The sequence below is a fragment of the Hydractinia symbiolongicarpus genome, chromosome 10, assembly GCF_029227915.1.
Source record: "Hydractinia symbiolongicarpus strain clone_291-10 chromosome 10, HSymV2.1, whole genome shotgun sequence".
Taxonomy (NCBI): Eukaryota; Metazoa; Cnidaria; class Hydrozoa; order Anthoathecata; family Hydractiniidae; genus Hydractinia; species Hydractinia symbiolongicarpus.
In genome coordinates, this window is record NC_079884.1 from 14,801,657 (window position 1) to 14,828,978 (window position 27,322).

Consider the following 27,322-nt stretch of genomic DNA (forward strand, 5'->3'; position numbering starts at 1 on the left):
TTAAAACATCTTCTGTATAAGTAGGCACCACATTGTCAACAGATCAGTTCCTACCAAACAGATGTGATATACTTTAAGCTAGTTTCAACATGGACAACTCATGGTTAATTTAGTCGTTATTAGCCTGTATTAGACTATTAATTAGTGTGTATATACAAATTAGACTTTACTGTGTCACCCACGGTTGCTTTATACTACTTTCCCTAATTGATAACAGCATGGGATTTGCACATCTTGCTTTGCATTTAGCTAGAGCATAAATAATGTACACATTTTATTAGTCTCATAATTTATTGAAGAACTAGCTGAAACACCAGCCAGGCAGATTGTCCCTTAGCTATACAGTATTTAGCTATATGTTATCCACTATGACTGTTTACAGCCATTATTAGCTAACTATCCATGTAGCTAAGTAGCTGTAAATGCAATGAAGCAATATAATAGGTATCTTAATTTTAATACTTAAAAAGACAACAACTTAGTTCTCTAACTTGGTCAGTTAAAGTAAAATTGTATAAGGGATGTAAAAAATGTATAAACCGAAAAAGCGATTTTTTATGGGTCGTGGCATCATATTTGCGATATAATTTCACAAACGATGAGCCTTGTGCGTATAACCAATCGACAGATCAATCTAACTGAAAAATTTACGGTGTTACAGCAATTGCCTAAAAATTGGTCAACGAAAGAAAAAATACATAGGTGGTTTTAAAATAACATTTTGGATGTAATCCATACCCTTAATTATTTTTATTATCAACTAACACACACTAATTAATAGAAAGGAAATGAAAGGACATACTAATTCGTTTTCTTCGTCTGTTTTCAAGCCAAGCCAGTCGAACTGAGACTTTTCAATGATGATTTGAAGCTCTCGGCTACCATGACACCTTATTACTTGTCTTAACAGAAACATATGTCCCTCTGAATTCCTCACATCTTTGATAAATTTCATCAGCAAAGCAAATAAACGTTTCAAGTCATTATTTATTTGTGAACTATGCATTTCTTCATTTGGAAGATATGCTTTACTCAGCAAGCTAGAAGCACCAATCACAGCCAAACGAGCTAAGGCTACATTTTTTAGCAATTCAACTGATATTTCTTCATGGGTTGGTTTTTTTTCAAAGTAATTTAACACATTCTTTAAAGCTGAATGCAGAAAACTGATATATTTGGTATTCAGTTCATCATTTGACTTCAAAATCAAAGCACCTCTTGAGTGATGGTCCTATAAACATGTTTTTTTTAATGTAATAATCATAAAACACAGTCATTTTCATAAAGACAATTCAAAAGCCTGATTTAGTTGCACCTTAACTTTTACTGCCAAATAAGTGTTGTGTTAGAACACCATATATTTCTAATGGATACTTTAAAAAATATCTTTTCGTATATTAATATGTTAATTCGTCTAAAAAGTAATGGGACCTTTCGCTACTATAATAAGTTGTATGGAATATTGTACAATCAAATGTAGAAACCGGCTTCCAAAACTGTAAAATTATATACAAAATAGGAAAATGAAATATTCGCACATTCCATTTTGATAATTCTTAAATGTGCCGAAAAGAGATATTCAATTTTTCTGAATTTGAATAGGACTACTAGTTTCTTCAAATCATACTGACTTAATCACAATATATTGTGGTTAAATCTTCACAACATATTGTGAAAGTATATGCAATAGCAATTAATTTTGCGCACATATTGTAGCAGTGGAAACCAGCTTTGCGTTTCTTTAAAATAAGTGCAGGTTTATAACATAAAAATGGTGCAAATTGTTTTTAATCCTTTATAAATAAACAGAGATTAAAAGACTATGGGAAAAATGTAAGATTGTTAAATATATTATATATAACAGAACTACAGGAAAACGTGAGAAATCTATACCTCATAGCAATGTATAAACAATTTGCATATATTCCACTTATCACTACTGTTGATTGCAAGTTTCAAATTAGCAATTAAACATTCTTCGATATAGTTCTCCACCTGATCTTCCCTAAAAGAAAAACGTATTATGCAATGTGCACAGTGAAACCGTCCATATATCAATATGGCAAATAAATTTGTATTACAAATTTAAAATCTCAAAGAAAAGTCACAAAGACCTCTACCTTTTTAATAGCTGTTGCAACAGGAAGGAACGAATAACAGGTGTAGGATCAAGGGCATATTCTTGAATTGGAGAAAATTCCTTAGTTTGGTGCTCAGATGAATGAAAGGCATATCCCATGATCTTTTTAATAACATCTGGGTGAATAACTTCAAAGTTATCACGTGCGAAGCAAAATTCTGTAACGATTTCAACAAAATAAGTCAAGCATCTTCTTTTGAATTCTCCATATTTGAATTTGTTTGTTCTAAAAAAAGAAAGTGATGTAAAGTTAAATGAAAAAGATTTATTCCAGAAAATGATGTAGGCTGAAAAGAATATTTTGATCTAACAAATCTCTTTTTCCTATGGAGCCACTACATAATCCACTGTAAGTCATTTTAATATGTTATCTACTTTCATAGGTACTGTTTGCTTCTTCTTTAATGAGCAATTACTTAAAACACAACTAATCATATATAATAATACACATACGAAATAACGTTATCAGATATTACACGGACTGTTTAATGAAGTTCTTAGCATAAAGTAACGGAAATTGTGTTTGCAAAAAAGGTGGCTTTCTTTCTAAGCATTTGCCTACTCTTTCCTTCAAAATAAATCTTTACGAAAACATTTGAAGAAGGGCGTGGTTATATAAATTAAGTATGGAAAAGGTTTCTATAAGGTTTGTTTATGTTTTTCCAGTGTTGATGATATTATTGATATATCCATCCACCAACAACAGCTAGCTAGGGAGTAGAATTTTTTATCTAATTTACATATGCAGCCATGTTCTTTATACCTAGCTCAGTCTCCAGTTTATATTTAGCTGGTTAGCTATTGCCTGCTGTAGCTAGCTAATGTTAGCTTTAAACTAAGGGCTCCCCAGTGCCTAGCTAACCTATGAGTTTTATGTTGCTATTACACATGTAGCTAGCTAGCTAGCTACTGTAGTTATCTTAGTGGTCTTGGCTAGAAATATGGCTGTAACTTATTTGACTTGACATTTGGAGTTAACTTAGAAGCTACAACAAGCCACAACACCTTTTAAGATAGTTTAAGGACCCTTTTTTTATGCAAATATACATAATGCATTTTTCACATTTTGTGTTACTAAACTTACAGCGGTTGCATGCAATGTGACAAAAGGATTTTTATTTAACACATAGTAAGTCTGGTAGCTTAAGTGTGGTGATTTTTTGTTTTGTTCTAGATGTTCTGACTCAAATGTTTTTGTTTATGACATTACGTATTATTTAGGAAAAGTTAAAAATTTTTTGAGGGAGTACTACATGTCAACACCGAAAAAACCCGTGTTTTTCTCAATTCTTATTTCACAGAGATGTTTTAACGGGAAAATTTACGTAGCTTTTTCACATTTTTGATTTTGTTGCAGTATTTTTGACTATTTATTTATCTATTTTATTTATTATTATTATTATTATTATTATTTTTTGGGGGTAAGGATTTGCATGGTTGTTTACATTTAGGGTAAAAAATGTACACGGAAGGCTGGGGTGACAAACTCTTGTATTTTTGTTTTTGAAATTTGAAATACCCACAAAAATTCATTAAACGTTATTAACCCTGAAATTTGAAACTTTTCACTGATCCTTTTTTTGGGCTGCCAAGTTCTTTTCCTGCAAAAATTTTTGAAAATAATGCACAGAAATAACTTATTTTTAAAATGTAAATTTAATTTGTTCCAAATTGTGGTTTTGACATTTTTATGTAAGAGTTTGTGGGCAAAGACATAATCAGCATGGCAAAAGAACTGACTTTTGTTGATTTAGAATTACTACACACACAAATTTTCTTTACATTTATTTAGTGTAAACTTTTGTGCGTATGTCCATATTCAATAAACCAAAAGACCTACTTTGTTGATTTAGATTTTATACTCTTTTTAAGCTTTTATTTTCTTCTTTCCGACATTTTGGATTAATTTAAGGCATATATATACAATATAGTCAGGGGACCCAGCGTCGCATGCCAGGGTAAGGCACAAGTAAAGCCCAGCATTGAAATGCCTGTGGAGCAATTAATAAGAACCATAAACTGTCCCACACCTTCAGGTGGAGCACTGTAGTACAGGTATGCAGTATGTCGTAAATCGAATGAGGCACACAGAGCATTATGTGATTTCAGTTAAAATATATTTTCAAAAAAAAACTTTCCTGCACATTTAGCTTAGTCTACAACGCGTTGTTACCCTGTCATAGTAAAAATGCCTGGCTAAACTTATTGTTTACAAAAATGTTACCCCAAGCTGTGCGCTTAGTACAGTTAAACAATGTCGCACATTTATGTAAGTACTATACCTTTTTACAGGTAAACTGTGTCACACTTGCCTATAGGCGTAATAGCCTTTTCCTAAAATAACTTATCACTACTGCAATTTAAATAAAAACACACAAAACAGCCCGTTTTTAACACCAGGTTGAACATTTATTACAAGTAAACCGTATCACACATAAATTATAGGCGTAATACTATATTTCAAAAAAAAACTTTAACACAACGGTTTGAATAAAAACACAGAAAACAGCCCATCGTTACTCAGCTAAAAAATTTAATACAGTAATAAAATGTGTAGTTACCTAACTATATTTAGCATCATGAAAATTATTGAATAAGAAATTTGTTGTAGGTAGCTAAATACTGCATTTGGCTACTCTCATATTTTTAACCCGAGGTAGGTCATAGCTAGCTAGCCACAACCCCAACATAAAAATAAATTTTGATATACCAAACTGAATAAAAACTTTAAAAGAATGGGAATAAATACGACTATGTATAGCTACCTAGCTAGCTTCAGCAGAATGCTACCTCGAAATATACGTTCCTAGCTAAAATCTTAAAATTGGTTTGTTTAAGATTTATACATAGCTAGAGAACGTGAGAAATATAAAGGGGTGAAACGTTAAGGTGTAGCTAAGTGCTTCGAAGAAAATGGGAAAAGATTGGAAAATGATAGTGTGTTAAAGCAATGTAAAACCAATCCGCCCTCATGGCCTCGTGATTGCGATATCCTGATGAACTCGTGAAAGCCCCGGCCAAAATGAAACGCAAGGTTGCGCAAACGCGTGAAACAAATAAGGTTTCTAATTGGTTAATGAAGGTAAAGTCCGACGCAAAAGTGTTGACAGGCTTATTACTCCGAATTAATAGTCCAGATTAATGGCCTGGATTAGTGATCGGGGTGGCTAGGTTGAAAATGTCGATTTTTTGCAGTGGCGAAGATCGTGGTAAAAAGGGACGTGACTTTAAAAAGATGTATAAAAAGCAGCGATGCCCAGCTAAGCTAACATTTTTCGTGACAGACAGACGCACAGACGTATACGGGTATTATAATATAGATGTATATAAAAAATGGAATTTTGCAAATTTCTTTTTTTACCACTCAATTTTCACATTTTATATAAATTCCTTGGGACAGGATGGCATGAAAATAGACCAAAATACCTGATCTTAGTTGTTTTTAATTTACAGGCTGTTGCTTGTGAAACTTTAAGGTGAACATTTGGTGGAAAACAATGGCATGACACATACTGATAGAACTGATTTTTGTTGTTTTAGACGTTATAACTGAAACTTTTTTTTGGCATTTTATGTCAATTTTATGAGGAAGGATCATACATACAAGAAGAATTACATTTTACACCTTACAAGCTGTGTTTTTGTATATTTTGTATAAATTCTTACCGGGGAGGAATTTGTGCAACATATGAAATGACTGATCCCTCTCAATTTAAATTTGATACGTTTCAAATCGTAGTTTTCTGAAATTTTGTGTAAGATTTAATGGGTAAAGACAACATGCAAAATGTCAAAAAAAACTTTTGTTGAATCAGAAGTACTCCCTAAAACCATTCTTTTTTTACACTTTGTGAAGCTTTTGTGGCAAAAGAGTGTATGCAATATCATCGAAATAACTGATTTTTGTTGCAAACTGTTTCTCTTTGGCATTTTGGATTAAAAGATTGTTTTAGAGGGCATATGCAATAGACAGATTTACCAAAATAATTACATTTTGCAAACTTTGATTTTGTCGTTAACCTCTCATCTTTTACATTTTGATTAAACTTTTGTATATTATTTAGAATTTGTATTCTGTGATGCAAATTTTGACAAAAAATTGACATATAATTAACTGTTAGATTGATTGTTGTTGTTTTAACATGACTCATTAGGACTAATTTGAATAATTAGCCAAAAAAAAATTTTGCCAATAGTTTTACACCAAACAAGCTGTTATTTTTTATATACATTTAATGTAAACCTTTGTAACAGAATACTATGTCAGATTTAAAATTTTCTGTACAACTTAATTAATTTCGGGTTTAAAAACCGTTTTTTTTTACATTTTGTCCTTGCAATCCCATCTTAGATAAAAATTGTATTTTGTAATGCATTGTCAGATGATCAGAGAAGTAATTTTGGTAGATTTAGATTTTAAATATCACATATTTACAGCAGTTGTTGGACACCTTTAATTTTTTTGGTAATTTATATAATAATGCAGATTGTAAGATTCGCACTGCTGTATTGTTTGTTTTTTGATGGACATATATCTGTTACATGAATTAAATGAGAAATACAGTGGATTCTTCCATGGGAAACAGCTAGTTACAAGTATTATCGTACTAATAGGTATTGAGCAAACTATTAGGTATTATAAGAAACCTCTATACAAAAAAGTTGTACACTTTATCAAACTCATCACCTGATAATTTCATCCGAAGGTAACTCAAAATCACCAGGAATATCATTGTTGCAGACTGGGCATTTCTTTGGTTCCATAAACCATGTAGCAACAACACACAAATAACAGAAGGTATGAAGACAAGGCAGTGCAACTGCATCTTTAAGTATATCGTTGCATATTGCACACTCAGTATCACTGGAACATATAATTGAATGTAAAAGACTTTAACAAAAACAATATTTAATAACAAATAGAATACTAAATAACAACATGTCTTCAACAACTAACATAATATTTAGCAAGACTGTGTGTATAATTTAATACACAAATACATGATTGTCCATTACATGAATGAAAGTACTGACAGAAAAAATAAACCTTGTATTGGTTACATCAATATTCTCAGTAAGGATTAATTTGATGAACTTTTCAATTACATTCCATGATGCAATGCTGATCATGTTATCCTCAAGATCTTCTACAGACTAAAACAAATAATTAGTATCAAAAATTGTACCAAATCAACAATCCTTTAAAATTAAGTGATATTTTATTTTCAGTCTTGAACAATTACAAAAATTAATACTTACTTTCCATAAAGCCATAATAGACTCTCTCTCCTTTTGATTAGAACATATACCTGGTGGGCATACATTATCAATATAAAGTTGTAGAATTCGTAATTTAGTCCAAAGAAGTCTAAAATACAATAATGAAGCTACATTTGCTATATTAATACCTGGGATGAAAATGTAAACCCTTAAGTTGTTATTACAACTTCGAATTTCCACATATTTGGCTTTGAAAGCCTTCAATAGTTTAGCTAAACGTTGTTAAGAAATCACATTCCTAGTTTCTATGGGTTCTAGACACAACAAGCAGATTAATATAATAGACACACGCATGCCAAATGTTTAAGTCCCATATTTAACACAGCCTTGTACATTGGCTATTACTCGCAACTACCACTTAAAATTTCAAGTCCTTAAAATTGGTAAAATATAGAAACTTTCGATACGATTATGCTTAGAACCCGAAACTTACAATATAAATTTCTCGTTCCCACTCTTTTTTCAAAACAAAATTTGAGAAGATTGGAGGACTTTATGAGGAGATTTTAGTGATTTTTGAGGAGCTTTTGTTAACAAAATTGATGAGATTTAAGGAGAAAAACTTGCACTCGTAAAAATGAAGGAACACACAGACTGGCATTTGAATATTTTCTTACAAAAGATAACTAAAGAAAATTTTTTTAAATAGAAACACAACAAAAAAGTATTGTTTGAAGGCCACAGCAACCACAAATTGTGGTGATTCAAAATAAATAATATAAAAAACTAGCATATATAAAAAATAACAAAATGTCAGATTTTTTTGAGGAGATTTAAGAAGAAAACCTAAATTTCAAAAAAAATGGAGGACATTTGAGGAGAATTGAGGAGACCTTTTGAATTTGAGGAGATTTGACGAGTTATGAGGATGAGTGGGAACCCTGTCCATGCAGATGAATAATGCATAAAATTGTGACATTTCACTAACCCGATTTTAACATTTTTTAGGATTATACCAGAGAATTAGGAAAAATCAGATTGTCAAAAACAGAATGTTTAAATTAAAGAAAGTAAAAATTAAAGAACTGTAGTAAATTAATTTCAAGCAGACAGCGGTATTTCGGACATATTTAAAGCTTCTAATAATATCACAGAAAAATAGGGACACCAGGGAAATTTTATTGCAACCATTTTGTTTCTTTATGACGTATTATACCAGTGAATTAGGAAAAATCAGATTGTCAAAAACAGAATGTTTAAATTAAAGAAAGTAAAAATTAAAGAACTGTAGTAAATTAATTTCAAGCAGACAGCGGTATTTCGGACATATTTAAAGCTTCTAATAATATCACAGAAAAATAGGGACACCAGGGAAATTTTATTGCAACCATTTTGTTTCTTTATGACGTACTGTATTTCATTAAGTTAGTTTGTATTTAAGAATTTCTATTAAAAGCTATGGAGGGATCACACACACACACGCGCACACGCACACGCACGCACGCACGCACGCACGCACGCACGCACGCACACACACACACACTCCGTCCAACACCCACACCCACAAACCCTCTCCCTAAACTCCCCATAACTCCCCATGTTCGAAAAGCCTCGCAATTTCAAAACAGACAGAATTAAAAGAACTTGAAGGATGTTCTGTGATATAAGCCCAGAAAGAATTCATGCTGATAACACCACAAAAAACTATATAACAAAGAAGAGAAGCATATAAAAAGAATAAAACAAAAAGTCAACATACTTAGCATGATCTACTATGCGGTTGGACATTATGCCATAGCAAACAGAATTTGTTTGTGCATGATAAAATATCGCTTTTGTTAAGACCTTTATCTCTTTGATACCAGACATCCAAATATATCCACTCTGCTGTGAGATCATTTCATCTTTTTGTGGTACAAAGCTGAGCAAAACTTCTCGCAGGGCAAGAGCATCTGGCTTCTAAATTTACCAAGATGAACAAACTGTTTAATTAACAAGATTATCAAACACACAAAAAAAATAATTTGAAATTAAACACAAATCGGTAAGTACCACTTCTTCATCATTGTGATCAATTATTTGCAAAACCTTTGACGCCATGCTTGGATTGGAAGAAAATAAAGAAATTGCATTTTCAAATCGTTCTTCATAGATATTCAATGCCACATGAACAGACGTAATGTTTACTCTGAATAACTTTCTTTCATCTTTAGCATTGTCATCATCATCAACAACAGCGTCAGTATCAATTTCGTCCTCTTTGGCAGCTTGCTTTATAACGTTTTTCGCACCAATTAACAGTGATGTGCACAACACCTAAAAGTAAAGTTATACCTTAAGGGTACTAATTTTTCAGAACAAAATTTTCGTATATATTATTTTAAGAAGTTTTTCTTAATTGAATTTTTAGTTTTTGCAGTTATCAATGCATATGCTTAAAAGCCACGAACACAAGATAGTTGCCTTTACAGCCATCCTCCAATTTATATTCAACTCCAAGTGAAACGTCGTGTGAACAGTCACATCTTCATTACGATAAATCTGACTTTCCCTAAACTTCACTTTGGTCTCATGGCCTATAACTTATCGTCTTCAAAAATGTCATTTTTTTTCTCAAAAAATATTTTATTTAAATATTATTCATTTTCGTAATTGATCAACTTTTGTGAATATTATTTTGTGATTACTTCACGAAAAAAAAAATCTTGAAAAATTAATTTGCGAATACGGTTTAAACTCAAGGACTTTTTTCTCTGAAAATATGTCAAGGTTGCAGAAAAGAAATAAACCTTATAGCCTTCATCACTGGGACACGAAAATCTTGAATAAATGACATCATGAATGTAATCCTGTATGTGTGTTGCATCCAAGTTATCAAGGATTCTACCAACAACATGTGCTTTGACTGCATTGTTGATCTGTAGCAGATTAAGTTTGTTGCTATCTAAATGGCATGTAAAATTTTACATTGAAAATGCAATGGCAAGAAAAATAGAAACTCGCATGCTGGTAAATTATTTCCAGTATTTGTCTTTCTTGCTTATTGTGGTATTATTTAAGTATTACTTAAAAATAAAAAATATTAATAACAAAATAACAAGTATTAACCTTTAACAACTAATCCTTAAATGAAAAATGATTAATGTTGAATAAATTCTATTTTAGGTGTAAAGGTAACGTGATCAATGAAAGGTAACTTCATCAATAAAAAATTTGCAAATGTGATAACCCGAAACTTTGTACCTATAAAGTCAACCCACAATTGGGGAAAACAAGATTGAACTCGGGGTGGTGGCGCTTTTTAGCTTTTCTTGGGTTTCCCAATTGCTAGCGGTTACAATCTTCGAAACTCCGCTTTCCTTTCACTAATTTATGTCCGTAGTTTTAGCTTTACGTTTGCAAACAAAATAAAAACCTCTCTAATGGACTTTGCCTACAGTTATTTTCAAGGAAATTTTAAAAAAATATAGAACTTGTAGCTGGCTAGATATCTTCCGTTTCTAAAATCTGATCTATCATTACATTTATAATCATTGAGAATGTGCTTATGCATATATTTTTTGATAAAATGTCAAGTTTTTTTAGTTTATTACTAAATAAGTTTGGTAGTGACAAACAAAGAGCTTTTTGAAAATCAGCTGTTTTATTGCGTTTTGGGTTCACAGTGATATATTAATCAATCAAACAGAAAAATAAAGCATTGTAGAGAGAAAAAAAAAAGTGTACATACACAACAGATAAAAATATGAACTAGCTCACGTTACGCAATATCGTTTAAACTTAATAAAAGGACAGTTAAAAGAAGTTAAAATAAGCACCCAGAACGATCATTGGAGGTAGAATACGGGTAAGTGTTTTTTCTTTGGGTTTTCTTCAGACTGAACTTTGCAGTTTTATCTTTACTGAAACCTTTTTCTAGAAACTTTGACATCATAAACTGTACTTGATCTAGTTTTTTTTTTTACTTTTGAAGAGGTCCAGATTGTGATTGCGAATTTTAAAAGAAGCATGACTTTTTCGGTTGGAAGTATAAAGCAAAAAAAAAACTACAAATTTTGAAGTTGAACTGAATCAACCATTGGCAAGCAGGCTTTGACAAGTTCAAAATGCACAATCAACATTGAAAATAGGATTCATAACAAAGAACTCAAAATATGTTATAATTTTAAATTATTTTATGAAGGTTTGTAGGTCGTCTGAAATATTGATAATGTGGTCATATTACTGCATATTACCTAAGCTAAAAATGGAACGCACAGTAATTATCTAATAGCTTCATGTATATTACTGAGATGACATGAAATTTAAAGTACTCTCTAAAATGCAAGGGGGAAACTAGGACAGCAAAATGTAACAAAAATATTTCTGTCCCTTCTTCTTTCATAAACTGTCTACTTTTTAGATTTATTATGTATGTCCTACCTTTAGTGATATGAGTCTTTACAATCTGTTCCATTATATGCATAACTTGACAGGAGAAAGGGAATTGTGAGGAAAATGCATCCCTTTCGATAGAAATACTCTTCGTCTTTTCTACGTCAACAGTGATAGCATGCTTAAGAAGTTTAACCCAAAGCTCTTGGTATTGTGGATTGTTCTTCAAAATCAGGAGATTTTTATTCTGGTCAATTTCATTTAAAAGAACTGTTAAAATAGGAGTAACTTTATCTTCAACACAGCGAATCAAGGCTTCACGAAATGTTCCATATTCAGGAAGATGCAGCTGCTCAACTGCCTCCTGCTGAACCCAAAAATTAACCTTTTCAGGCATTATTAAACTTTCCTTTTGATGTAAATTGTCATTAATTTTCCCCATAATAGTGTGCACAAACTCTAGCGATAGATCTAAAACAAGATGCAGGGGCTGCATAAACTTGCATGTCAATGTCAATGACTGCAACAATATATTTTAAATATACATTAACAGGGCCATTTAACAAAACCCAAAAATTGATTTACAGCTGTTCCTGGCGTGACAGATATGGTGCATGGCTTTGATACTGACCTTTTATATCTATCCATAAGACACCTACCTGTATGTGATTTTTAAGGTCATATACCTCTGACAGCCATTTCTCGATAGTACCGCTTAAAATTCTTATGGAACTCTTATAATGGGAAAATTCATTAGGGTTATTCTTGGAACTTGAAAGTCACAACACGGCTTTATTTTTTTAGAGGAATCATTTCATAAAAAAATCTAAAAAACTTTTTATTTCGCAATAATAAATCATTTTCCCTTAATTCGCCAGTGGTCGAATCGGTTTTAAAAATAATTGATATAAAAGCCACCAAATTAAATATTTTCACTCAAGGCATAATAGCTGAGTTGGCTAAGGCGTTATAAAGTCATAACGTAGTTAGGTAGTTACCTAATTGAGAGTAAGGACAATTATTTTAAAATTAAAATACTCTGTACCAAATTAATATATTTACCTCCCACAAAGTTATGACGTAATTAATTTCCAAAAATAGCGTTAGATTTACTAGAATGCATGTTTTTGATATTTTGGCAATTTATATGAACTTGGAGCAGGAAGATCCTGTAGATAGATTACATAAGATGGACTTTTTCAACAAAAAAATGAAATTGTTCAATCTGCATAAAAAGCACAAGAAAAGCTTGTTTTGGGCATATCACAGTATTGAAAATTTTCAAAACAAATAAATTCTCCGTTTTACTGATTATATAAAGCTAAAAAAGCGGGTTTCGGGCATATCAAATTAACAAAATTTTTCCCCAAAAATTAATTCTACGTTTTACCGATTATATAATGCTATGGTACACAAGGAATTTTCACATAGCCTTTCTGACATTAGATATTGGATGATTCAATAATGATTCAAAAAAAAACTTAACTCGCCTAAGCAGCCCAAGTGGTATGTGAACGAGATTTTGAGTTATTTGTTGACCTTTACAGCGAACATTATAACTGATACAAAGTTATAAGCTACGTTATGCAGCATAAAAGCCCTTCTTATATTTGCTGGATAAAAATAGCTATCAATAAAAAAAAATTAATTATATCACAAACCTGTCTTTAGCGACAGTTGGTCATACAAAATTGTTATCTTTGCACGAATTTCATCAGTCAACATATGCTTTACTTCGTTAAGGTTTTTCATTGCAGCTTGTATACAACCTTTTACAATGTGTATAACCTCGGAGTTATGAAAGTCTTTTGTCTTAAAGTCAAACAAAGATCTCATAGATTTCCCGGCATACTGAATTAAAGATGGAAGGCCTTTGTTAGCTTCTCGCAACTCATCAATATGAAAACAGTTCCATAAAGCTTGTGATCCACTTTTTGCTTTAAAACCTCCGTGTGTGTGATTTAACTGCAACAAGAACAAAATGCAGGCATTGTCATTTTCAGCACCAGAATTTGCTTTTTCTTCCTTGCAAATATGTTGCGCACATGCAACCAAATTGTTGGATTCCGCTGAATTACTGCACTGCAAAATCAAAAGCGGTCTTTGGTTTCTCTGCTTGCGAAAGAACAATCTAAAAATGAAAAATTGCTATTCAAATTAATAATATTAACCTAATTTCTATCAAGATTTTTGAAGGTCTGTAGTTCTGTAAATTGTCTTATAAACAAGTGCAAATTTGGGGTAACCAGAAGTACTGTTGGTATTGAAAATACCAGTAGAAATTCAGAAAAAAGAATATCAGCACAATTTAAACATTTCCAAGGCACATTTTCTTCTATAAGTGAGAAATAATAGCAGTGGCGTGCAAATATATATATATTTTCCAGTAATCTTATTTTAATATCAAAAAATTCTTAACACTGCAAAAAAACTTAAGAAACTTTGAGAGGTTGTCATGTCATAACTAGTTTGCAGAACGTTTACAAATTATTTTTTTCTAATTCCATTGGTTCGCTAAAGGAAAATGTTTACAGTGCTTATGTTGCACCCTCAATCCCAGATACGAATGCCCAAAACGAATGTCTGTCTAGATCCATACATTTTTTACTTACTTAAAACATATTTAGGTAGATTTTTTTATGCTATTTAAATAAGTAAATGAAATATTTATTTTACAAACTTCAAAGACTTTTTTACGCACCTTAGATATTTTTATGTAGTTTAAAAATTTTATGCCAACAAAAGCTGCTATAAAAATCAGGCTATCAGTTTAAAAACAAAGAGTTTTTTTTTGAAAAAACGGAGCAAAGTAACCTGAACAAAGTAATCTGAATAATAGCAAATTGACCTTCTGCTTTTAGTGCAAAGAGCTATCAAAACTTAAAGTTAAGGAGAATTAAGTGCTTCAAAAGGGGTTAGCATATCTTTAAATCATTTTTATAAATTCATGACTTTTCTGGAAGTTCGAATCGATTTTCCAAAAAATAAAGAAATTCAAAACTAATGCCAAATGTTTTGTAGGATGTGATATCTTAAATTTCTTAGCAACTAATTGCACAACTATCAAACCATAGTGATTCACTTTCTGCATAATTAGGTACTCTCATAGTTTTTAAAACTGAATTAAATTACCAAAAAAATGTGTTTTCAGAGCAATCTTTAATTTTTATTTGAATGCTTTAAATTTTTTTAGTTTGACAATGACTTGCCTAAATAATTGAAAAAATTAACAATGTAATACATGCTGGACACAATATATTGAATGTTTTATTATACCTGATTGCCTCTCTAAATGATTGCTCTGTCTGAAATTGCATGAGAGATATCATTTCCAGGTCCACACCATCAAGTCGCAAATTATTTTTATCATCTGGGGACAGAAGTCTTGAAAAAGTTGTTACCTAGGCATTAAAAGACGTTAATAGTATAGGATCTCGAAAAGAAAAAGTACTACTTTCAATCTGAAACTTTGATACTATTTTCAAACTTCTTTTACATAAAATTAAATGAAATAGCACACCTGAATGAAGCTACACTCTGTTTTCAATTGTGAACAAAACAGCGTTTTCAAAAATGCATGCAATGAAGAATGTTTTTGTTCCTCAAAGTATATTTGCCATAAATCAGCTCGCATATCAGCCAATTTAGATTTAGAAAGACGGACCAGAGCATCAGGCGTTGCCAATTGCAACAACTTTTTCTTTCCTTCTACAAAAATCTGAAAAATATACCAAGAAATCAGAGGCCAGTAAAAAATGTGAGTAAAAAAATGGTACACATAATTTTTTACTCTGGAAAAAATTTCTTGTTGTTCTTTACTGCTCAAACTAAATACGGTTGTGATATTTATTGGCTATACCTTTTCATTAGCCTCATGAATTCTCACTTTTTAGTACATTTTAGTTAGAATATTGTTTTTTACATAAATTTCTTAAAAAGCTTGATTTTAGTTTAAAGCAATAAAAAGGAATAATAATATCAATGCTGTGAATACACATTATAATGATGCGCTAGTAAAAAAAAAAAAACCTTACTTCATCTGGATCATCGTAATCATTTTGCAGATGTATTACAATTGATGCACATGTGTCATCATTAAAACTGACAAAAGCATCTGTTTCATCAAATATATGCCTATAAAAAAGTAAAAAAACTAAACTAAATTTGGCTCCTTTAAAAGTAACTTAGTGGAACAGTCAAACCACAAAGAAAACAACGACCACAATGGCAACAATATACAAAAAAGTCTCAAAAAATACCTGGTTGATGGAACATGGGAGAAATCGTGTGCCCATTCTTTAAGTTCAACAACAACTTGCTTCTCCTGTTTAGTCATACAGGTTGATGTCACCACATAGTGTTTCTCTAATCGATTAATCAGGGGAATTGGGAATGATTCATACACAGTTTCTTTATCAGCAATCACTATTAATCTGAAAAGCAGAAATAATATTAAAAAAAAAATTGTATCTCTCAAATCCGGGATTGCAAATCATGCACCAATTGTTTATCTAAACATATCAAATGTTTTATCACTAGATAACAGTAAATAAAAAGAAGTTCACAATAACTAATTATTCTTATATCATGCTAATTGATTATATTTATTGTCATACCCTGTATACAAAATCAGTTTCAATATCAAAAAATACTCTAGCTCCTTACTTGAAGTCTTCGTGAACTCTGCATTTTACTCTGTGTGTTCCTAAACCCAAATCAACGTAACTTTTTCCACCCAAATAAACGTAATACTAAAACAAAAAGAGCAATTTAATGACCAACAAGCCAATACTGGTAGTAATAACATAAGGGGTGCTAAAATAAAATTTACCTGATTTAATGCATCATACAAACTTTCATATAGACTTTCCATGTTTAGCAGAACAACAGTACGACCAGTCTCCATACACATTTTAATTCTGTTGATATCTCGACAAATCTACATAAAAGGAACATTAAAAATATTAAAATAGTTCAACTTTTGATAATAATGAATTTCGGTTACAAAACGGCAGTACTGAAATGCTTATTGAGTAATGTTACATATGCAAACCTGTGCGAATTCTTGATCTTTGGGAAAGCTACTTCCAAAAATAACACTGACATTATGACGATTACTTAGAAATCTTTCTTCTATAATAGGCAAAGCTGCATATTCTTCTGTCATAACCAGAAGATATCTTGCATTCGAACATCGTTTTTTACCGTTTTGTCTCACTGTATAGCACGGACAATTGTCTTGAAAACTTGCTTTAACTAAATCCAACGAACTTTGCGCTGGAAGTTCTTCCTCATCCTAAAGCGAATTACATTTTTTCACTATATTAAATGGTTAACACAGTAAACGAGTAACATTTTTTAATGACAACAATTTTTCGTAGTTAACTGGTGGTGCTATTCTATTTTCATTCTGTAACGTTAAAAATATTGCATCATATATAACTTTTTCGTTTTAGTTTCAAATCAGATGATCAGTAAAATAAAAAATGAGATCCTCACTCTCCATTTTAATATAATATTGAATTAATATATAATTAATATAGAATATATAAATAATATATATCTAAATTTAAAATATTAAGGATTCTCTGCCATCATAGATGTATTAGATGATTATGTAACAATGATATAGAAAGGTATCAAAACAGCATATACACACAAACAAATCATAAATATTGTGTACCTCCAAGTATTGTTGCAGGTGTTCTTTAAAAATCTTCCATGGATCCAATTCATCCATTCCACTGAAATTTCTTTTCACAGCGTGCTCTATATCGTACAGCGAAGGTATTCCTTTTTTCCATCTTGCAAGACAGAACACCATTTTTATTAAGCTGGAAAGAAGAAAAGGTCATAACTGTATATGCTAGATATTAAAAGTGATAGAAGGAAGTACATAGTAAATTATATACCTGTAAAAGTCTCTCAACCCAAAGAACTCCTCTTTTTTATATTTTTTCAGTTTTTCACATTCCTTTTGGTCTTCATAAATTTTCAAATAACTTTCAGCCAGAGGTTCTAGCAGTGTTGAAATCAAGTGTTTCACACGTGGGTCACTTCCACATATATCCCTGTAATAATTAAAAATTCTGATGTTTAAATGGTAATTTTAATTTACAGTAAAATCTATAGTATAATCTATATCTATAGTAAAAAGAAAAATTGCAAAACTTAAAAGGCTTACAACCATTCCCATTGAATGAAATCACTTTATTTTTTGGCAAATTAGATTTTTTTTGAAATAACTAAAATTGACTAACTAGCCAAAATTAATGCTCAAATTATGCGTCTTCCTAGGTTCATTTTGCCTCATTTATCGTTGACATTTTATATTTACTTTGTTGAAGGGCGTAAATTGGAAAAATATCAATTCATAGGATAAAAATAATTATCTGAAATATTTAAAATTGAAAAGTTTCGTCTGTTTACTTTCTATTAAAACAGATACTTTCAATAATGATCAATAAAAATTTTCACTGCAAACATTTTTACTCTTCTACAATGGTTCATCATCAAATCAAGTGTTTCACACGTGGGTCACTACCACATATATCCCTGTAATAATTAAACATTCTTATAATATTTGAATGATAATTTTAATTTAAAAGCTTGATTTCTACTCTAGAGTAAAGTGGAAAAATTGCAAAACCTAATAGGCTTACAACTATTCACATTGGATGAAATAACTTTATTGTTTTGCAAATTAGATTTATAAATTAAATTTATTTTGAAATAATTAAGAATAACTGCAGGCTAACTAGCCAAAATTAATCTTTGGTTTATTTTGCCTCATTTATCGACAACATTTATATTTACTTTGTTTTAGGGCTTAAATTCGAAAATATCAATTCATAGGATAAAAAAATTTATTTGAAATATTTAAAATTAAAAAGTTTCGTCTGTTTACTTTCTATTAAAACAGATACTTTCAATAATGATTTTAAAGATTTTTATGTTTCCAATGCTGTAAACATTTTTACTCTTCTAAAATGGTTTATCATAATTATAGAAACTGAATCTGTCTGTAACAGGCAAAGTGGGTGTGTACATTTTCCTTTAAACCTACCGAAAAAGTTACATCTTTAGAGCACGATGTTAATGACTGATGTCAATAGCATTTTACAATTAGTGTAGCTATTGCATCACACACAAGTTTGATGCCAAATAACCTGAAATCAGGTGGAAATAACTGGCGTCATCTTCTGGGTAACTAGGGACCACTGGGGCCAAAATGGGATCAATCCCAATATCTTGTCAACCGTTCGTTAAATTTTTGTTAAGTTTGAGATCAAACAACTTGGAAAGGGGTGATGACATCAATTTTTTATTTACCGTGTGGGTATCTAAGGACCACCTGAGACCAGTATACGACCATTTTTTAAAGCTGGGCTATTTTACTTGTTTTGGAAGGGATGGGTTAATGACTTCATCAAAAACTAAACCGCAATATCTTCTGAACTGATCGTTTGAAGCACATAATCCTATATATTATCTTGATCAGTGTTTCAAGCTCTACCCAATGTGTTAATAAATTTCTAATTTTTTTTTGTGCGTATGGCGAGGGGTCATTGCTGACGTCACCAAAACTCAATTTGCACATTTTTTCTATTCTTCTTCTGCCTAAGTAGATTTTTACAGGCTTTTAATACATTAAATGAGAACAGAACTAAATTAACTTATATAAACAAAACAATTATTATCAATTATACTTGGCTGTGCTGATCAATTCATTCAAATCGGGTTGTCCACGACACAACATTATTCCCCGGTTCATTTTGGCAGGATCAAGAGACCAATTAGAGATACCAATAAAAGCAACACGTTTTTTTTTCAACTCATCACCATCAATGGTCAAATCTTCGGAACCATCAGTTCCATCTTCTAGTAGTGGGTGAAGGGCTTTCAAAGGCATACGTGGAGAATCTTCAGCAAGGCCAACTTCATCTAACACAACAACTGACGTAAAGTTGTCTAAATTTTTGTCATCTTGAAAGCGACTGCATTGCTTGAAAGTATTGATAATACTCTCTGCAGTAGAAATTGGACTGCATTGATATGATGACATAAAAATCTGTAAAATTATATCATTTAAATAAATTTTAATTAGCTGCCACCTACTCTATTAAAATGAAAATATCATTTTGCTTTTAACTGAAAGAAGTATATAGCAAAGAAAACTCCTAAATACTTCTTCCCAAAAGCTAGTACTTTCATAATAAGTTAATCGCAGCAGTGACTGTAAAATTACTCTGCTTCGTTTGAGACTGTCACATGAGACAACAATTCTACATTTCTTCTGCTACTAGAAATGATTCTACTAGCCTTGATGATAAAAATACAGGAAATTAAAGGTTATCTTGAGTGATATTTACAAATACTTAGATTCTAATAAAGTCGATTATTGCTGGTTAATAACATCATAGCAGGGCTTTAAACATACCTGTTTAAAACGTCCAAACAATTCCGATTTTGACATATTCCCCTGCATGTTGTCCTGCACAATTGTTTTGGCCAAAGATTTTGAGCTTCCAGGTTTGCCAACAACAAAAAGAGGGATTCGTAACTCAATACATATTACCATCATAAAAACATTTTCACATAATGCTTTATTTTTTGCAATATTGTCTTCCAACTTCAGCTCATCCAAAAACATCTCTTGACACCTGTTTAGAAAAGAAATATTTAACCCAGTTGATGGATTACTTTTGAATTGGTGTTAAACTATCTAGTCTGTGATTTATATCCTCAATATATACAGACAATTGTGATTTAATCACCTTGCTATTTCCTTTTTCATTTGCTTCGCACCATTTTGTAACACAAAACTTCCAGTGAAATATTGCTGGATAAAATCAATGTATGATTCACGGTTTTCTAAACGTGCAATATAGCAAACACCAAGGGCCAGTACAAGTGATCGTCTTTGTTTATCAATACTTTGCTAAAAAAAGAAATCAAGAAAGGTTTGATTTGAATTAGCTGTGCCAATCATACATATCAATAGTCGCAACCGTGTCTGTGAAAGGGAAATGGATTTTATTTTTTCAATTTTCTACAATAGTCACAAATACTAATTTATATGGCAATGAGTTTTAAAATACTATGCAGTAGTTATAAATTATTAACAAGGCAAAATCAAAAGCAATTAATATTTTTACATTTCATTCATTAATTCAAAGTGAGATTAAAAAGATCCAGTAAATGAATTATTCTCTAGGTTCAACAACTACTCTTATACACTAATATGTTGCTTCCGTGTGTGTTTTGTTTTTAACTTTAGCACATAGAAAGCAGACAATACGACAATGAAGAAATATACAACACTTAAGGGTACGTTGATGAAAGCTAATTTGGTTTGAAACTGGTGTGGAGATGTTGAGGTTTGTAGGTCACTTTCTGACCTTTAATTTTCCTAATATTTGTTTTCTGTATGTTAAGATATATAGCCACTTATTAATCTTAAAGAAAGAGTTTGGCTACAAACTAGCTTCTAAAGCTAGCTGGCTAGCAAGCCTTATTTACTGTTATTTTTTAAATAGAACCCGAGGTGTAAAATGATGTTGGACAAGTTATGGAATCATCAGTAAAAAATAAGAGATCTGGGACGAGCAATCGATTGTCATTTTGCCAAAAAAATTTATGTTAATCAATTCATCTTTATAATATTTATGCATTGTTATAGTTTGAATCACAATCTTAACAAAATTACTGATGACAGAAATGTCAAAAATTGTATTACTTAATATGACATCATAATTAAATCTGAAATTCTTTAATATCTTGTAAATATCTTGAAAAAAAAAAGAAGACTTGTTAACCAACCTTTAAGGGTTTTTTATTCAGTTTGGTATCTGTTTCTTATCGTCTAAAGTTTTTTTACCAACTATTAAATTTGTAACACTAGGCTTTAGAAAGTGAACACTCAGCAATTTTTGAACTTTAACAGGATCTTTCGCAAAATAGAAAATACGTTTACAAACAGGTTGTAAACAATGCTTTTACATTTCAGTCATTTGCAATAGGACCTACCTCGAATCTATTTCTTAAGACAAGGCATTCGTCTTCTTCATTGTCATTGTCTAAAAGAAGTTCTAACAAAAACTCCATCTTTTTGTAAAACCATGATGTGACTTGAACAGCTCTTTCAACATCTCGCAAACTTACAAAACTGCACTCATCCTAATTAGCAAAATTAATTAGTAACTAGGTATAATAATTAGCACTAGTAACATGATAGGATAAAATTTAAAATAAAAAAACCTTTTCGTGACGCATATATTCTTGTGATAATGCAAGTACGGTTACTAAAAGTTCAACGAACTCATCATTGCTTGGCAGCATTTTATCTTTCTCCTGTATAAAATAAAAAAAGTAATTATACTAAGAAAAACCCAGTTATGAACAATTAAATAACTCCTTTCCATCAATATGCAATAAATCTTGGCTGCATAAATGCAACGAATAGATCATTCTGAAATCTGTATCACAAACCTACTTAAAATTCTATTCTCTAAAAATATCTATTTAAAATTCCTAAACTATTATTCCAATAGGGTTGTAGAAAGTAACCATGACACAGTGTGCAGCAGTTTCTTAGCATTGTATTGTCTCATTTAGCAAAATTATTAAGAGTAATATATCTTATGGACTCGTATTAGTCAGCATTAGAAACACAATGGCAAAAACAATCATGATGGCATAAGAAATTCGACGTTTCAGAAATTTTTTATTATGCTAAATTTTTTTAATAATATTTAAGCCACTCAGAAGTGGTGATCCACCACCACTTTCTCCAAGCATACTTGATGCCAAAAAATTGCAATATATGGTCATCATCATTCTCATCATTCTCGGCTTAACGTCCGTTTTCCATGCTAGCATGGGTTGGACAGGGTATATTAATGACCCTCTTCCAATCTCATCTAGACTGTGTTAGAACTAAACTTAACTTCCTCTGTATCATGTCTGTCCTTATAACCTCCTGCCAAGTCTTTCTCGGTCTGCCTCTGGGCTTTTCCCCAGGAACTATCAAGTCTCCACACTTTCTTACCCAATTATCCCCCTCCATTCTTTCCAAGTGCCCCAGCCAATTCAACCTTCTTACCTGGATAACATCTTTAATTCTACGGATACTTAGCCTGCTTCTTAGCTCATCTGAAATCTTTCTGTCTCTCAGGCTGGCGTTACAAATCCATCTAACCATTCTCATATCGTTCCTTTCTAAACGGTCAAGATCTTTCTGCTTCACTGCCCATGTCTCACTACCGTACAACATAACACTTCTTACACAGGCCTAATACAACCTACCTTTTAACTCAATTGACAAGACTCTGCTAGTCACTCTCTGCAAAGGAAGTAAATCTCTGAACTTTTTCCAAGCAGAACCTATCCTGCAAGTAACACTTCTTCCAATACCCCCTTCACTGCCCAACATATCACCTAAGTAACTGCCCAACATATCACCTAAGTAACAGAAGTTCTTAACTATCTCTAACGAGCCACTGTTGTGCATCATTGAAGCTGGAAATATTTCATTCTCTATAATCTCACCCTTGCAACGCTTGCATACAAACTGAATGTCAGCTGTTAACCTTCCACCAATACTACTGCATTTTTTATGTACCCAATGCAAGCAACCCCTTTCCTCCATATTTAACAAGGCCACTTTCCAACTACAAGGTCACACTTGGCTGCAATGCTACTAATCATGACTTTAGACTTTGCTGTGTTCACCCTTAGCCCTTTCTCTTCTAGTCCTTTCTTTCACTTCTAAAACTTTTCAACTAATTCTTCCATCGACTCTGCTATGAGAACCAAATCATCTGCATACAATAACTCCCATGGACAACCTGTTCTGAACTCCATCGACAGCGCTTCTAAGACTAGAACAAACAACAAAGGACTAAGTACAGAACCCTGATGTACTCCAATATTTACACTAAATTCATCACTAAGTGAATCGTTAATCCTGACACGACTTCTAGCATTGCTGTACATAGACTGTACCATCATAACTAGCCACTCATCCACACCTAATTTTCTCATAGCGCACTAAATAACTTTATGTGACACTCTATCAAAAGCTTTCTCTAAATCTATAAAGGCAAAATAGAGATTCTTTCTCTTTCCTAAATACTTTTCCTAAAGCTGTCTGAGTAAAAATATTGCATCTGTAGTAAGTAACTTATCAATCACTCTTTCAATAACTTTCATTACTTGATCAACAAGTTACCTCTTTCTAATACATCACCCTTGACCTTGAAACAATTTACTATTACACTCGACTGCCACTCACTCGGAATATCACCATCCTTTATAATCTGATTAGCAAGACTTGTAATAAGCTCAACTCCAATATATCCAGATGCTTTTACCATCTCTGCAACAATACCTGATACTCCTGCAGCCTTGCCAATCTTCAATTTCCTAATAGCCTCCACTACCCATTCTGTCTTGATCTGCATAGCTGGCCCTTCTACAACATCATCATCAGACAAACTATCCTCATCCCAATCAAACGCAGTGTTAAGTAAACCTCTGATAATAATTCTTCCAAGCTACCCTTTTCTCCTCCTCTGTGATAGCCAAGATACCTTCATCATTACGTATACACTTCTCACCTACAACATCTTGATTAGTCTTCTTCATTTGCTTTGCTATCTTGAACACCTAATTGCGCTGGTCTTCCCTTCTTAACACATCTGCAAATCTGTTTCTCCCTGCTTCTGATTTCGCCTTATACACTGCTGTACGAGCACGACGCTTAGCTTCTAAGTAAATATTTTTACTACCACCTGACTTCCACTAAGTTTCCTCTTTTTTCCTTTATACACTGGTCAATCTCATTATTCCACCACCAGATCTATGTCTAGCTGGTCCTTTCGTCCACCCACAGGTATCATCAGAAGCTTCTAGAAGACAATTCTTCAAAGTAGTCCAAGTACTTTCAACATTTTCACTATCACACTGACCATTGTGGGCTAACTGCTGAACTTTTGCACTAAATTTTCTTGCTACAATCTCTTCCTTCAGCTTCCAGACTTTACGAAGGGGACTGTACTTTCCCTTGGCTCCTTTAACACTCTTTAAGATACTGTCACAAACCAGCAACCTATGCTGGGAAACACACTCTTCCCCTGTATAACTTTCACGTCCTTCACCACTTTCTTGTCTGACTTTCTAACCAGGAAGTAATCTATCTGTGTTTTACAGCCACCTGACTCATATGTTATCAGCCTACTCTGTCTCTTACTGAATGATGTGTTGCAAACCACCATGTCCGTTGCCATTCCAAACTCAAGCAATTTCTCCCCTTCCTTAATTCTGCTCCCAAATCCATAGCCTCCATGCACACCTCTATAACCTTCAGATGACTTTCCAACATGACCATTAAAGTCGCTGCCCACCATGACAAGTTCAGTGTCTTCAAACTTTGATGTGACTGCTATTAACTCATCATAAAACTTATCTTTAACTTCCTCACTGAGGTCATAGAATACAATATGGATTAAGGAAAAATAATTCTAGACTAGTCGGTGGCCTGTGGATAAATCCACTGGTTCACCTGTCCTTAATTTGTGTCTCGCAAATACAGTTAATATTTTGCTGACACACATATACAGGTATTATAATAAAGATATAACGTATGAAATTATCTCTACAAAACATCTATCTCTACAAAACATCTATCTCTACAAAACATCTTAATCCTGCTAAACCTCTTATTAAATAAAATGCCTTAAAAAATGTTGTTAAATGTCTATGAGCCTGTATGCAGACATCATGTGGAACACGTAATTTCTCTTGTGGACATTTTGTATGATATTTATGGCTGACTCCTTGTTGTTGTTTTTTATGCATTAAATTAAGTTAAAATATCTTAAAAAGGCTTAGTTTATCTTAACTACGTTTATCACAACTGAAATTAAAAGCTAGCATAAGACCTGTGTTATACTTTATTATCCATACTTACATATCTTCTAATAATTTGTCTTGCATATGCTTGTTCAGTTTTAGCATTTAACTGACCAAAATCCCAGACCAGTGGCTTCATGCTTTCCGGAAGTGGATGGACTCGATACACAAGTTGCCGCAAAGGAATATCGCCTAAAAAGAAATTATCATAGAGAAATATTATATAAATAAATTTTAATAGAACTGTTCATAAGCCAAATATCATACCAATTTTTTCATATGTAAGAGCAGCACTGACGTGATATCCTAGCCCAGCAGATTCCAATTTAGCTACCATTTCTTCAGTATGTCTATAATGAAAGAAGACACATTTTGTCTGCCAGGTGCAAAATCTATAACTATCTATGAAATTTAGAAAAAAAGAGGTTTCTTGAGCCGTAACCTAGTCTGTAATCACACTTTCTTTTTCAAATTCCTGTCCAGTTTTGTAAAGAAAACAATGTGTGTCAAGTTTTTCCACTTAAAGATTCCCAAACTGCTTTCGGGTCGTTGTTGTTGCCATGGAAGAAGTGCTAATTTTTCAGTTGCATTGGTTAGGTAAGTAGTGTTTAAAATGCACTAGTCAGACTTTCCAACAGGTCCGCTTTACAGAATAATTCACTTCAGGATCCACAAAGGCTCTAACTCTGTTGAAATATGGCAATAAAAGACACCATCAATGAAAGGGTGCATTGCTGTAAGCAATCTGCACAAAATTTTGATGTTCACAGCAACATATCCCACAAAATTAAAAAAAAAGGCTCTGGGTTTAATTTTTTAAACATTCATAAAAACTTGTTTTTTAAAACGGAGGGGGACTGTTTTTGTTTGGACAGGTTACGATAGACTGTGGGCTGTGCTTATTTAATCAATTGTCATGGTAAAGTTCTTTTTAAAACAATCAAACAGATGTAAAGCCTCAAGTATACCTGTCCTCTCTACCCTAGGTGGCACAGTTTGAACTATATGTGGCTCTTGGGTTACCAAGCCAGTCTTACATAAATAAGTCTGTGTGTAACGCCAAAAGTGGATGTCTTCATTTTTATTTCACAATGCATGAAGGTAATTCCTTGTTACATTACAGTGCTTAAAACTTTTACATGATAACTTTTATTACTTAGCCATTGAACCATTATACTTTCTGTCATTTTACTTTTGGGGGGTGCAATAAACTTTGGTTATTAATAATAAATGCGTGTTTGTGCTGCAAAAAAATCATATTTTTAACTACGACATCAGCCATACCTTCTGTAAGGATTGCATGCAGCAATAATTTCTAGACCATGTTTAGCAAATGCAATTGGTTTGCCATAAACACGTTTATCAATCATGATCTCTTTTATTAATCCAATACCATCTGTTGTATTTGCTTCGTCAAGAAAAAGAATGGTTGAAATTCCATGTCTTTCGTAATTAACTTTGGCTAAATTAATCGCTTCATTTATCCTTCTTTTAATGTCTTTTGCTGAGACACCTCCATGAACCTAAAAAACATTTTTTCTGCTATTATCCAAAGAAGCACATCACAATTGTCTTTTAAATTAATAAACTTCATACAATCGTAGTTTTTAACGTTGCAAAATCAAATAGAGTAAAGTTTAGGTTTTGTGGATATATATTTTAATAGTTTGTTAA

General features: G+C 32.1%; 1 protein-coding gene across 5 annotated transcripts in view; it reads right to left on the reverse strand.

Annotated features, from left to right (window-relative positions):
• LOC130613201 (E3 ubiquitin-protein ligase rnf213-alpha-like) overlaps nucleotides 1-27,322 on the reverse strand; it is a 188,388-nt gene that overhangs the window by 13,932 nt on the left and 147,134 nt on the right. For all 5 annotated transcript variants that reach the window (XM_057434530.1, XM_057434532.1, XM_057434533.1 and 2 more), the window contains 28 exons: nucleotides 26,933-27,171; nucleotides 25,916-25,998; nucleotides 25,707-25,840; nucleotides 21,995-22,087; nucleotides 21,764-21,913; nucleotides 20,512-20,675; nucleotides 20,175-20,397; nucleotides 19,444-19,805; nucleotides 17,647-17,805; nucleotides 17,418-17,568; nucleotides 16,788-17,030; nucleotides 16,566-16,673; nucleotides 16,400-16,485; nucleotides 15,994-16,167; nucleotides 15,769-15,868; nucleotides 15,255-15,452; nucleotides 15,011-15,135; nucleotides 13,396-13,865; nucleotides 11,783-12,205; nucleotides 10,150-10,304; nucleotides 9,413-9,676; nucleotides 9,120-9,319; nucleotides 7,400-7,508; nucleotides 7,188-7,294; nucleotides 6,828-7,004; nucleotides 2,121-2,366; nucleotides 1,894-2,005; nucleotides 803-1,231 (listed from right to left, as the gene is read on the reverse strand). In XM_057434530.1, the coding sequence (XP_057290513.1) occupies nucleotides 803-1,231; nucleotides 1,894-2,005; nucleotides 2,121-2,366; nucleotides 6,828-7,004; nucleotides 7,188-7,294; nucleotides 7,400-7,508; nucleotides 9,120-9,319; nucleotides 9,413-9,676; nucleotides 10,150-10,304; nucleotides 11,783-12,205; nucleotides 13,396-13,865; nucleotides 15,011-15,135; nucleotides 15,255-15,452; nucleotides 15,769-15,868; nucleotides 15,994-16,167; nucleotides 16,400-16,485; nucleotides 16,566-16,673; nucleotides 16,788-17,030; nucleotides 17,418-17,568; nucleotides 17,647-17,805; nucleotides 19,444-19,805; nucleotides 20,175-20,397; nucleotides 20,512-20,675; nucleotides 21,764-21,913; nucleotides 21,995-22,087; nucleotides 25,707-25,840; nucleotides 25,916-25,998; nucleotides 26,933-27,171 (5,484 nt within the window). The remainder of the gene's footprint in view (nucleotides 1-802; nucleotides 1,232-1,893; nucleotides 2,006-2,120; nucleotides 2,367-6,827; nucleotides 7,005-7,187; nucleotides 7,295-7,399; nucleotides 7,509-9,119; nucleotides 9,320-9,412; nucleotides 9,677-10,149; nucleotides 10,305-11,782; nucleotides 12,206-13,395; nucleotides 13,866-15,010; nucleotides 15,136-15,254; nucleotides 15,453-15,768; nucleotides 15,869-15,993; nucleotides 16,168-16,399; nucleotides 16,486-16,565; nucleotides 16,674-16,787; nucleotides 17,031-17,417; nucleotides 17,569-17,646; nucleotides 17,806-19,443; nucleotides 19,806-20,174; nucleotides 20,398-20,511; nucleotides 20,676-21,763; nucleotides 21,914-21,994; nucleotides 22,088-25,706; nucleotides 25,841-25,915; nucleotides 25,999-26,932; nucleotides 27,172-27,322) is intronic.